At 35.2% G+C, this 14,144-nt stretch overlaps 1 protein-coding gene across 15 annotated transcripts in view; it reads left to right on the plus strand.

Moving 5' to 3' along the window:
• The first annotated feature begins 8,313 nt into the window (after nt 1–8,313).
• The window catches only part of LOC149780571 (uncharacterized), an 85,744-nt gene continuing 79,913 nt past the window's right edge, over nt 8,314–14,144 (plus strand). For all 15 annotated transcript variants that reach the window (XM_089937613.1, XM_089937616.1, XM_089937628.1 and 12 more), the window contains exons 1-2: nt 8,314–8,470; nt 10,255–10,366. In XM_089937613.1, coding sequence (XP_089793739.1) covers nt 8,398–8,470; nt 10,255–10,366 — 185 coding nt within the window. In that variant the 5' untranslated portion in view covers nt 8,314–8,397. The remainder of the gene's footprint in view (nt 8,471–10,254; nt 10,367–14,144) is intronic.

The raw sequence follows: 14,144 nt of genomic DNA on the forward strand, positions 1-14,144 counted from the left end.
CATCAAGTACGGCTATTAAAAAAATTAAACAATCATCAGAGAAATTGTTCCACAACTGAAAAGGAATGTTTGTCTTTGACGTTGTCTTTGCAACATTCTGAAGTGCATATTTGTTTATTTCTTTCTCTGGTTGTTGTATTCAGTGATCACAGTCCCCTCATTTTCATTAAACAAAAAATGAAAAGTAGAGGTTGTGGAGGTTGAGATAATACTACAAGAATACAGCAATGACATTTGATGTCGGGGAAAAAGATAATAAGGATTCAAGATGAACTCTATGTAAATAGAAGTAATATATTGCTTTATTCTGTGTAATTCATACGACATTTAGTGTTAACTATTATAGTATCAGATGGATATTTGAGTTTGATGTAAAATAAAGCAGGATAATACATGTTCTTTGAGCATTCCAACAACAATCATCTGCCCACATGTCAAACTTTCTTCTTTCTGTGCATCAACCTGCATTTAAAAATAAGAAAGTTTAAAAACAATTACCATAAATTCACTTTTATAGATATTAATTTGTGCGGTTTCCAAAAAATGGACACTTTTATGAGTAGTCAAATCTGTGAATGTGTTATGGTGTTTCTGAAACAATTAAAACTTATTTAACTTATTTAACAGCATGAAAGAAGAGAATTCACAGTACATGCACAAAATACACATGACAAACTTACATGTACATATTTAACTAAACAATACTGATTTCATTACGTGATTTTTAGATATTACTGTAATGAACCCTTCCCCCAATTTAAGAAATTAATAAATATGAGCTATTTCTAGCATTATTGTTTTCAGTATTGATGATACATGATGAAATTTGTATTTACTGTAACAGAGTCACAAAGATGCAGTATAATATAACTACCGATGTAAAAGATAAACATCTTTCAAAAACTTGAACACTATTCATAATGATACAACTACATATCTGCTCAAGCATATCAGTGTACAAGTTTTGGATATGAAAGAAATATTATACCAAAGTTGTGTACGAATACTTGTTGTTGTTGTTGTTGTTGTGGGGTTTAACGCCATTTTTCAGCACATGATAGGCTATACATGGCGGCCAGTATTTATGGTGGAGGAAGAACCCAGTAAAACCCCCGAAAGAACCACCGACCCACGAGAAGCTACTGGCAAGCTTTCTCACATACCCACATTAGCTGAATCCGAGACTCAAACCCAAGCAGATAGAGGTGAGATGGCATTGATCCGTAACGGAGAGCGCTTTAGACAACTCGGCCACTCAGGGCCCCTTGTACGAATACAGTAAATGATATTGACAATATAATTTAAAAACTATGACACAAAACTTTAATACTGTTGACAGTGCTATTGCCATTGGAAGTAACTACCGTGCCACAGTTGTACAGGTGAGGTAATTAAAATTGTATGAAGGAAATTTTGAGAGCGATGTTAATGCACTGTAGTGTTATGCATTTTTAAATATAAACAACAAACCTGTGCTTTCTGGCAATCTGTCAATACTGATCAATCAAGGTCTCTTTGAATCTGTCATATATATCATACGGCTTGCCCCAAGTTGCTTTCATCCGCCAGGTAAGCACTGGTGTATCCATCATGTAGCACATGTGACATATGAATCCTTTGTAAGAACACACGGCTGCAAATGCCTGACCTCAGCAATTCAAATCCCCCTCCAGACTTTAATCTGGGAAAGCTTGCTTCAAGTTTAGTCCTGAAATATGCGGGGTCACTGTCCTTACAAAAAATTATCTTTTTATCTCCCAGACCAGCATCATAAAGGCGCTTTCGTTCATCTCTGCTGGGAACACTGTCCTGAAGAAAAGATGGAAAATAATCTGATAGTGTGTGTGAAAGCACAAAAATTACCAGACCCTCACTACCACCCAAAATGAAGTCCAATGTGGCATCAGCAGCAAAGATGAGAACAGTAAAGATTAGCAATTCCTTGACATTTAGTACCCACCAACCCCAATTAGTTACAAAATTACTACATGTCAATAGTGAGTAAATCTGTCCCATCTATCATTCCATTACAGATGATGCTTATCAAATGATGTGAGTGTGGCATTGAAACCACCTTCTGACAATGTCATGACAATATTATGAGTTTCACCATATTAATCTTCTACCACAGAAATAATACAGGCATGGCAATATGCACACTTCTGTGCTTACAATCGCAAAACATCTTGGTGTGTCCAAAAGTATTCTCTGTATTTCCACTTAATGTTGCTACTATTATCTGCTACTGACCACAGTTTAAATGTGGTGAAGTAGGTCAGAGTGTTTAGAAATCTGGGTCTCTTTTTTAATGTGGATATTCCTATGGTGTTCTTTTAGTCTCAACTGTACACTATTAGGACTAGACATACTGCACTGGATGAGAGCAGACCTGCCAGCTTTTAGAATTGTTCCGTAAGTCTTACGAAAATTACTTTTAAAATACGGACTTACGACATACTAGCAAAATCTACGCAAAAATGACCGTTGCCGAAAAATCCGGATAATTGGTTCATCCGTGTTTTATTTGTATCCGGGTTTCATCTTAGAATTAGTGAAATTAGTCAGGAAACCATACTAACTTTACAGCAGCACCCTAGATGCTTTTAACTGCACCTATTTGCTCACGTGAAGCAACTGCATGATCAAACTGTTGATTATAGAAATTTTAAAAATGGCATCCAGATAGAGATGCATGTTGAAGACGAAAGGGAAACTAAGCTTCTAGGAAAGTGTTAATAATCAACACAGAAGAATAAAAAGGAGTATTCATATTTTTGTGCATAAAAGCTGAAAAGGACACAATTATGTCTATTGGACATCTCGTGCCAATTTGAGTATGTCTTGTGGAGGGAGATATGATTGCCGTCGTCATGTGAAATGGAAAAGAATTTCCAAGAATTATGTAAAGTTGAGAGATAGCAACAAGCCACTGAGCTGCATCAGGTTTGGAACTAGAGTTTGTGCAACTGTACTGGTGGTAAATAAAGTATACGCATACTTTACAAACATTTTAGTTGAACATAATGTGTATCGTCGATGCGTCAAACTTTTAATTATGCTTTCCAGATTTACAATAGCAGTTATTGATATTTTGTTACACCTTACTGAAAACTAGTCAATCTTATGGAAAAAAATCAACTGCCTTACTGAGACCGATTCATCAGGGTTGCCAGGTTTGTGAGAGACAAACTTAACGAGTCGGAGATAGAACATAGGTCATAACAATAAGATATTCTCATGCTATATTCTTCCTGGTATCTCCATCACCCAAAATTGGATGTATCAACAAGGGCTCATTGGTTAGCATGCAGAACTCATGACCGAAAGGGTTTAGGTTAGAATCCTACCAATGGACCAGCCTAAGTCAGCTACTGTGGTGTGTCCTTGGGTAAGGCACTTTACTCCAATTGCCTTTTCACTAAATAACCAAACTGTGTTGCTGTGCTGATAAACATCAAATTAAACCAAACTGGATGGGACTGCTCCAGTGGCCTAACTGGTTAGAACGTCTGCCTCTGATGCAGTAGGTCGCAGGTTCGAACCCTGGATGAGTCATACCAAAAGCCTAAAAAAATGTTACTAACAGCTGCCTCACTAGGTGTTCAGCATTAAGAGGATATTGTTAGGACTGGTCATCCTGGGGTAAGGATAATGTGACTGGGTAGGACATGATACTACATGTCTGCAGCATGATACCCCAGTGCTAGACATCACTGTAAACTGCCACACTGCAGACATCATAGTGATATGACTGAAAATATTTTAAAGCTATGTTAACAATCCACATCACACATATACTCACGCACACACACACACACACACACACACACACACACACACACGCGCGCGCGCGCGCACACACACACACACACACACTGGATAATTATACCTAGTTAAGTGTCATACAGAGCTGCAATGAAATTTTGCCAAAATTATTAAGGGATTTACAGAATTTGTGTTTCCATATAAACAAAGGGAGTTTGTTCAGAACTGAAAAAAAATCTATGATTTAAAAGATATTATGTTTTTCTTTATACCTCAGATGTGCTTGCTAACAAGCAAATTATGTGGGTCCAATATGACATGGGTTCTACGGCCCTTCCTTTACTGTTTCCCCGTCTTGGATTGGAAAACCTTCCAGCAGTTCTGGGATGGCTTTAAGGAGCAAATATATTGCGTACATTTTCGTTAATCTCTGAAATAGGTCTTGGTGTTGAGCCACCTGTGGTACTTGCTGCACATGGAACTGTGGTAGCTGAAAACAGGGAATCGGCAGCCTTCTGCTGCAAGCTGCTGATTGTTCATGATCTAAACCCAAAACCCCCCAATAAACTGGATATATTATTAGTATAAAAAAGAAAACAAAATAATGGACAAAAAATAACTATTTGCTTTTAGGTGAAAACTTGAATGCAAGGAACCCCATCAAAAATCATCAACAACAATTTATTGTACTAATTAGACTGCATAATGTTTGATTTACTTGTAAACATTAATTGTATCACAACTTTAGCATATGGACTACTCGCAAATGAAATAGGGGTAATGAATTGATTGATTTATTGACATGTGATTATATTACACCGATGCATGAACTATTAGATAGTACCTTAAAATGAGGGCTGAAAAGTTAATTAAGTCTGTTTAGTTAATCTTGTTCATTACATTTTAAAAACTAAAGGTGAAACAAGGTGCAATATACTGAAGGTGCACGTCGTCCTTTTCTGCACTCTTGCCACAAATATCAATAAAATAAATGCATATTTACGCTGCTGAATGCTAAATATTTGATAAATATTCATCTGCAAAATAAATAATTGCCTTTTTACCTATTTATTTCCATTTTTTCATTAATGAATTGAATTGAATAACACAACTTGAGTTACCTCCCATTATGTGCTAGCATTATTATACCATCATGATTTCCCCCCAGTTTTATTCTTTCAGCTTTTCCAACAAAATCTGTTCCAAAACAAAAAGTTTGATAAATATAGGAACAAATTCCGAGTAAACACCATTTTTCTTTTGTTGTTGTTGTTAATGGTAGACTGAGAGAAGAACATGCAGCAGCATATAATATGAACTTAAGTGAAGTTGTGAACTTACTAAGCCTGGATTTAAATAAATGGTATCACTTGTATTTCTAATGACAGCCACACTCCTCTTAGTTTGGGCTCAAGACCAGCAATAGTGAATAGACGTATTTCAAAAGACATATAACAGCTCACTCATTATAATGTTAATAATTAGCATTATTGAAAACTTCTTAGATATCATAATAAATAGTATATATGAATGGTGCTTGTAGGCGACATTGGCAGATTATTCACTCCACATCGTGTTTCCCTGGTAGTTGTGATCCCTCACAATAATAATCACTGGCACAGTGGCTCGTTACAAAGAAAATCAACAGATGTGGGTTCTAACCTGTAACAATATTAACATATTATATTGTTACAGGTTAGAACCCCATCCCTTGATTTTATTTGTAACGACTCCCTGTCATCACGGGCAGTAAATTTGAAACATACTACTTCCGGGTCAATCTATTTTTACGGTGCAAGAAATGCTAGCACATAATGGGAGGTAACTCAAGTTGTGTTATTCAATTCAATTCATTAATGAAAAATGGAAATAAATAGGTGAAAAGGCAATTACTTATTTTGCAGATGAATATTTATCAAATATTTAACATTCAGCAGCGTAAATATGCATTTATTTTATTGATATTTGTGGTAAGAGTGCAGAAAAGGACGACGTGCTTCGTGGGCAGATTTCCATCTGCCCATGAAGCTTTCATCTGCCCACGAGACCGGTCCGAGGACGACAAAACTGCCCACGACCCACCTTTGATAATACTATATATATATATATATATATATATATATATATATATATATATATATATATGCTGGAAAATGCATCCACAAGAAGTTGAAATAAACTAGTGGAAACATAATAAATTTAAAGGTTTAATTCCTGTAGAAACAGCCATGTAAAGTTTTGCAAAAACAACTGTTTTTTGCGTTTTATTTGTTTTTCTTGTTTATGTTTTGTATTTGCCTTTGATAAAGACTGATTAAGAATCGAAAGCGCTCAGGATAGTTAGATACTAGTTTTGCACTGTTCGTTGTAAGTTTATTGCCTTTATCTTAATCAATCCCTGACACACGTGATCCCTTGCTTGAAAGGACTGTTATTCGCCATATGGTTTGTATTCTTTATATATATATATATATATATATATATATATATATATATATATATATATATATATATATATATATATATATATATAGAACGAGGGAGAGAGAGAGAGATTGTATATACGAGATCTGATGCTTGAGCTAGTTGAAAGATTGATTGCCGCTGACTGAAGGTCTTCAAAGACAGATTTGAAAAAAAGTATGTGCTATATACAGACTTTCATGGTCGTTTCCAGATGAGAAAGAGAGTTATGAAATATTTTTCAGTTAACAGCTTGATATAGATGATGCAGAATGATCACCATGATGATGATGACGATGAGAGAGAGAGAGAGAGAGAGAGAGAGAGAGAGAGAGACTATGCTTTGTGATCGAAACAAAAACCGGAAAAGAATAGTTTATGGTTAATTGTGGAGGAAACATTTCCCAATTTAGAATATTTTAGTTCACTTTTCATTTTCTTCTTGAAATATCCAAGGATCATTCACGAAAGATAAACACGGATATTTAGCCCAAAATAGTAGGCTTTTCTTGTAATTATTTAACATGAAGAATATTCAGATTCCCCGAGAATGAATAGGATTTTATCACTTACTTAAATTTGTACATGTGAAGGAAATCTACGATTTAGTTTATCCTGAAAAGACTTATTTTTACAAATTTGTAATATTCTCGGCTATGTGAACTACTTGACATTATATAAAAATATAGGATTTTCAGATATTTAATTTAACAGGACTAGCCACTTTATATATTTTTCCAAGTAGAAAAAGCAAACAGGGTACAAATGTTTTAATAAAGATAATGATAAACTGGAAAGGAAAACTCTAGCATTATAAATAATCAAGAACATTGGAGTGGATACTAATGTAATACTAAACTTCTAATTAACTCTAAACTGTTTATAAAACCAACTGGAACTTGTTATCGGTGTCCTTGTCCAAATCCCCTTCACATAAAGAGTATATATATATTTTGCTTGATTGTCAGATTAAATGTCACTTAGTAAGTATTCTCTCAGTATGTTGTTGTAATTCCATTCGTTTTGCTTTTCATGCTATGTTTTGTTGCTTGGACGAGGTAAGCCTAGCTTATAATGATTTTTGCCACAAAACTTTTTTATGTTTATGATCTCTACGCAAATCCTCGCTCTTCCACAGTTTATCAATATTCGCTCTTCCACAGGTTATCAATAAGGCATATTACGAGTAAGGTAGATGTCATTTTCCTACAAGCTGAAATAGAAGTAAAATTATATTCTTTATTTCAGTCATTCAGGCCAGCGTCATTTAATAAAGACGGTCATATATTCGAGCGCATATTACTTCTCAAAGTATAACTGTCAGACATTAAGCACTAAAGATGGGTGGCACACAAACATTTATCTTGTTACCTTGTTTTGTCTAATATCATGGTAAATTTGTTTTTTAAAAATGCATAGTGTTCCTCGTGAATAAAACTACTTATTTCTGGAGAAATGTGACCCCAAAACTCTCTGTCACTTAGATATATACAAGCCTCAATATTGCGTTTACGGCTAGAACATCTAAGTATGCAAAAAGTCGCGACGAATGTAAAATGTATAAGGTTTACGGGCAATCGAAAGCCTCCAAATAGGCTTTAAATGCGTGAAACAATGCACTTCTCTTTACACAGTTAGCTATTTGGAGATTGTATCAAATATTTTATAAAGACATGTATCCGCCATTGTCAATAGTAACTTAAACTTGGGAAGATTAATATTTTCAAACCAGTTGACAAACATGTTAAATATTTGACATATCTGCTTTCAAATTTATGTTGGATGTTTTCTGGCCAACGGAAGCACAATATAAGGTCAATGTGATCGAAAGAAAACCATCATGTATTTGTTATAGGAATGGGGCAGGCTCATTCATCCCCAATGGAATTCAACATATTAACACATGGAACGTCGATGGCCCAGATTTAGATAAAATCCGATATATCATACTATTTGTCTGTATTCGTATAATTTTACCATTTACACTGACACACAACCATGAGCATGATGAAATCTTTAATAGATCATTCTTTCGCGGAGTAGATCACGTGATCCGTTTGTTATCAACTGGTGTCGACTATATAGCTGACCATTCCGTCGGCATATATTCTTAAGCAAGCCGCAATTATTTTCGTGAACTTTCGAGCGGTTTGTGCAAAAATAGGAAAAATGAAGAACTGGATTTGTTTCTTATTGCTTGTAACAGAGGTGTATTCTGCAAATGTGAAAAGACAATCTCAAGGTAATGTATCCTTATTAATCTGTAATTAATTTTATTAAAAGCACTTAACATCCATTTCTTTTTTCACATAATCTACCGCCCACTGACAAACAGTGCAATAAAATAAATAGAGAATCTCAAATTTATAATGTTTTTATATTGAACTAATTCAACAAATTTTATAAATTCAGTATCAAATCATTATTTTGTCGAGAATATATTTATCACGGAAATTGTATGTATAGTTGAAGGATTCTAGATAGAAAGAACAATAAATGATTAAAGTCATCTCATCTAAGTCTGGCTCAGTCTCTTCACCTTTAAAGATTTGCACGTGAAATAATAATCCCAGACGTTAGTTGAAGTAATAATGCACCGTTCGATAGCTAGCAGCCTTTACAAGTAGATTTTTGTTGAAAAATTCCAAGTAAAAAAACAATTATGCTTATAATCAGCAGAAAAACTGACACATAAAAGAGTAATTTCCTACACTGGATCTCAGATGGAAATTCCTGTATGATGTCAAACATTTGGTCCCTCAGTTCAGCTCGAGTAGTTGTGGAAATTCCTGTATGATATCAAACATTTGGTCCCTCAGTTCAGCTGAAGTAGTTGTGGTGCCAGATACATGAATTTCAATGAGACTTTAGCTTTGTTTCCACTGAATAGAATGTTAATTCCCCAAAGGACGTTTACTACAGATAGGGCTTCGGATACGGCAGAAAAATGGCATTCCTGTTTTTGTATATCAATCTGAAGGGATGATTTCTGGATGCATAAACCTGTACTAAATTTAGGGGTTTTCTGTGGACGACATATGCAGAAGACGATTTACATTTTTATGGCTCGTGGAATTCATGTTCTCAGATTGCTTTAGTCACCGGATAGTTACATTATTTGATTTGGATTTTAGTCACCGGATATTTACATTGTTTGATTTGGAAGAATACAGCATAACTTTTTGTCAGTTGGAAGACATGATTTTACAAAAACATTGGCTTCGTTAGAGATGTTAGTTTATTTGCTCATAAAAGGTAACCTATTAACCTCACCATACTGGAGGTGGGGTACAAGACTTATGCCGCGTGGTAGCAGTACCATCAAGGTGACAGTCTGCATAACAACATGATGGCAGGCGTTTATCTGGAAAGACTTGGGATGTTCATATTGGACAGCCTGAAAATTTATCTCCCTTTCCATTTAACTATGCGAACGTCTACTCATGTTTTACTTATCTTTTTATTCGGGGTGGGGGTGGATTCGGACAATTTTCTGTGAAACAAATATGCCATACCTAAGGAACAACTACTATTCATTTCTTGTGATAGTCGCCTGTTTTGTCCCATAACTCGGTCAGGTCATCTGGAGTACTTGATGCGCCATATACAAGGATTTTTGTCAAGACTGTTAACAATAATGTCGATTGTTTGATATTTATGTGAAGGGATAAGTACGGGATGCGGAAATAGCACCAAATCTAAAGGTGTTATACCCGTGGTAGTGTGCATTCGTATGGCTTTAGTGATTCCCAGATTAAACGTTTTTGCGACCGGATATTTGCATTATTAGATTTTGAAGAATGAACTGCTTAATATTCATGTTTACTGCTCTAGTAAATGACTTCAATAAACGTAATGTCTATAACATGTGACGGGTTTGACTAAAAACGAGCAGGACGGGTACACAGGTAATATGGTGTCATATTATATTTTTAGAATTTGCATATATAAATTATTATTAATAATACTAATAATAATAATGATATTATTATTATTATTATTATTATTATTATTATTATTATTAAGGCTGTATATATGAGGGAAGGGCTTACCAGCAAGGAGAAACCTGGCAGAAGTCCTGTGAATTGAACTGTGTGTGTCAAGATGCAAGTTCCGGCCGATACCAATGTAACAGCATGTGAGTAACTAATGTGTACATTTTTTCTCTTTGTCTTCTGTCGTTTCTTTACTTTTTTTAAAACTATAACATCACTCAAAGCGTAAACAGAAATGAATTTCTGTGCTAACTTTGAAATTCAACCCATTTTGGCGGTTTATGTGCCAATGTTCTTATAATCGCTTAATTCTAGCGTTTCTTTAAGTCAGATTATTACAAACTGAAACATTTAAAAATCAGGATTAATAAATAGATTTTGTCCTATATCAAGATGACTTCGTCTTATATCAGTTTAACATTTTTACGTAGTACCAGACTGAGTCGTCCAGTATATATATATATATATATATATATATATATATATATATATATATATATATATCTTTTTCTTTTGCAAGTGGATGGTTTGTGTCACAAGCCTCTGAGTTTCTTAACTTGTGAAAAGTAGAACAACTTTTTATTGGTGAGGTGCTTACCGTAGATCAAAGAAGAGCTATAGGCATCACCTGCATAGCTACTAATCGAAAAGTAATCCTTATCGAAATTGTAAATTTAAAATTGTAATAGAGCTTTGCCTATTTGTCAAAAAGGAAAATAGCGCCTTAACTCCAAATATTATCAACGAAAGAAAAGAGAATTTGGAGCATACAACCATACCAATTTAACAGTATCATCTCTTGAAATACAAGATACAACATTACCTCTTCTGTTAACGTAAGTCTTTATAATTATTATTATACAAATCATTTTTATGATCCCAATTGCACACACACACACACACACACACATACACAGACGCACGCGCGCGCGCGTATACACACACGCTCGCGTGCAACTCATGTTAATCTCATAATTCCTATACGCTTGCAGGTGAAACTGTGAGAAAATTATCGAAATATCAACCAGGCAGGCATCTTCATCTGCATATTTTATCGATGTAAAGGAATCTTTATCAGCATCATTATTTACCATAGACTGGACTACACGTGTATGTCCAATGGGCTAAAGATTGAAGATTTCGATTAAAGTCACTTAATATTTATTTCATTGATTTAATTTTTCAAACTCTATCTACTCCATGAAGATGATAAATGAAAATCCTGTAGTCTTATATAACAATTAAATGTTTTGTTATATCTTGTGACAGAAAAAGATTTCGTTCATTGTTACGACTGTTTAACTTTCATTAAAGAAGTGAAAATAATACATCTGGCGAATTAAGATGTAACAAATTTATGTGACATTTTAAAATAATTATCTTAATATTTGTACGCACTGACAGATGTTGAAGATCCCATAGACTTTGATAAACTCTTGTATGCATTCAGAATATTTGCAATGCCAATCCCACTATAGGTTTGTTACTCTGATCAGTCTGGTGCATGTGGTTCCAGTATTTCACCTTGTACACCTGAATTTCCGGCTGAATATGTATCTAGGTTTGTTTGGTGCATTTCCAATGCGTATCTGTTCGCATCTGGCTTTATCGGCCAATCCTGCTTGAGGTTATTGTCCTGGTTAGTCAGCATTTATTGTTGTAATGTAATGTACTCTCTTATTTCAGTCTTGTGACGTGGAATCTAATTGGCTCTGAGTTGTCATCTACACTAAGCTTTACCAAGCAAAACATGTCCATGGTTATTTCTTAAACGTTGTCCCAGTTGTTGGATTTGTTCTTTATTAAGAGCAAGCTGAAGGGCCTTAAAAGTGTCTGAACACGGATATTAATCACTAAATAATTCCGTTTGCAAATTTTGCACATAATTAAAGGTCTTTGCGGTTCCATTTCTTATTTGTCTTTTATCTTTTGACTCAACTGTAGATAGACACCGTGGATTGCTCTATATGCCGCCGTTTTACACGTAGCTATCATTCTATAATGCTCTCCAAATGAGTTGATGACACCGACATTAGCTCATCTTGTCTCATACGACGCCGTTTAAAGATCTGCATCATTTTTGTCTCGGATCAAAAGCCAGGTCAAAGTAGAGCTGATTAAATTTGTATTGTACTTGTCTACTTCATTAAAATACACATGAAAATACAAAATGCTCAAACAGAAACGAGATCAAGTTCATGACTTACGTTGTCCGAGGAAGTACAACCTTAGAGGGTCCCTGTAACGTATGTTAGGCACGGGGCTGATAATTTGTTAGCAAATTATTGTAAGTTTCGATATATTTCAGTAACATCGGCCATATTTAACGTTAGACTGGCGTCATTTGTACAAATTAAAGGAGTTGAGCGTGGTCAAAACGTGACAAGAGCTTTACAACCGATTCCTTTACAGTTAGTACAGGTTTAAATAACTGCAATTATATTTCTTGTGGTTAAGCACATCTTGTACAGTTTTTGAACCGCCTTGATTGTAGAGCTCTCAGTGTCAAATTTTTAATTTATGCTCTTTTTTTAAGCCAATACATGTTTAAGGTTTTGTGAAGGCAGCTACGACCAATAGTGGACTGGCATTATGTGTATACATATACAAGGACAAGATCAGAAACTGCTCTCACTTTAGTTTGATCCAATCATTATTATATTAAAAATAACCCTGAAAATTACTAACAATGGACAACGCATAATTCAGGACTCTTGAGGTACCGCATTTAAATGAGACTGGGTAGCCCTATCAGTATATAGGCGGATGAGGTAACGACATATATGATAAATTCTGTTTTGAAAGAGGGAGATTTCCCACGTTAATGATACCCTTCAAACGTACGAAAAAAGTTCAAAGCAGACTAACAGTTTGGTATATATGTCTGGGACAAGAACCTGGAAGATGGTAGCTCGTTGTTTCGTGTTAAACTCGTTTTATGTACTGAAGTTTATATATACTCATAATACGGATTGCAACAATACAAGATTGAAAATTTGCAAGGATGATAAAAATGGTCTTTGCTTAGTTCTTTTGTCTAAAGTTTACATAACAATCCATTACCGTTGTTGACCAAAACCTCTTCTTTTTTGTGTAGCCCATGAGTCATTTGTGATGCAAGATTTGTTAAGAAAATATACGTTTCCCACATCGTGACTGGTCCCATTCTAGGTAGGAGATTCATGCTGTACACTTATCGGTCAGTCAGTCGAAATATTCTCGATCATTAACAACACATATTGAAAGCAAAAACAACCTCGGATATAAATATTGGCCACTTTGAGCAGCCGTCGATCAGTGGTTGTTACTGTTTCATAATACTTTCATTGATTAGTGTGTGTTTTATCAGAAATGCGGGGCCCCGAGTGGCCGAGTGGTCTAAAGCGCTCTCCGTTACGGATCACTGCCATCTCACCTCTGTGTGCATAGGTTCAAGTCTCGGATTCAGCCAATGTGGGTATGTGAGAAAGCTTGCCAGTAGCTTCTCGTGGGTCGGTGGTTCTTTCCGTGGTTTTCCCGGGTTCTTCCTCCACCAATAATACTGGCCGCCATGTATAGCCTATCGTGTGCTGAAAAATGGCATTAAACCCTACAACAACAACAACAACAACAAAATCACAAATGTATTATCTCTAACACGGGCAATATTTACACTTTTAAAGAACGAAAATGACAATATTCCGCGTTCGAAAAGAGAAAAAGTGTCAGTCTGCCTACAGTAGGAACGTGCCCAGTCTGTTACGTTACATGCTAGAAGATAAACATCAGATGTAATATTGGCCATTTTGAACTGCCACGAGGCATGTGCTTGTTATTTTGTCATAATGACTTCATTGACACCAAATAAGAGGCATCCACCATCCAGTACCAGTTTTCCTTCAATTGGTTAAACAACTCTATTGTCATATTCCTGTATTCATT

The sequence above is a fragment of the Sinohyriopsis cumingii genome, chromosome 16 (assembly GCF_028554795.1).
Source record: "Sinohyriopsis cumingii isolate HCF-2022 chromosome 16, ASM2855479v2, whole genome shotgun sequence".
NCBI lineage: Eukaryota > Metazoa > Mollusca > Bivalvia > Unionida > Unionidae > Sinohyriopsis > Sinohyriopsis cumingii.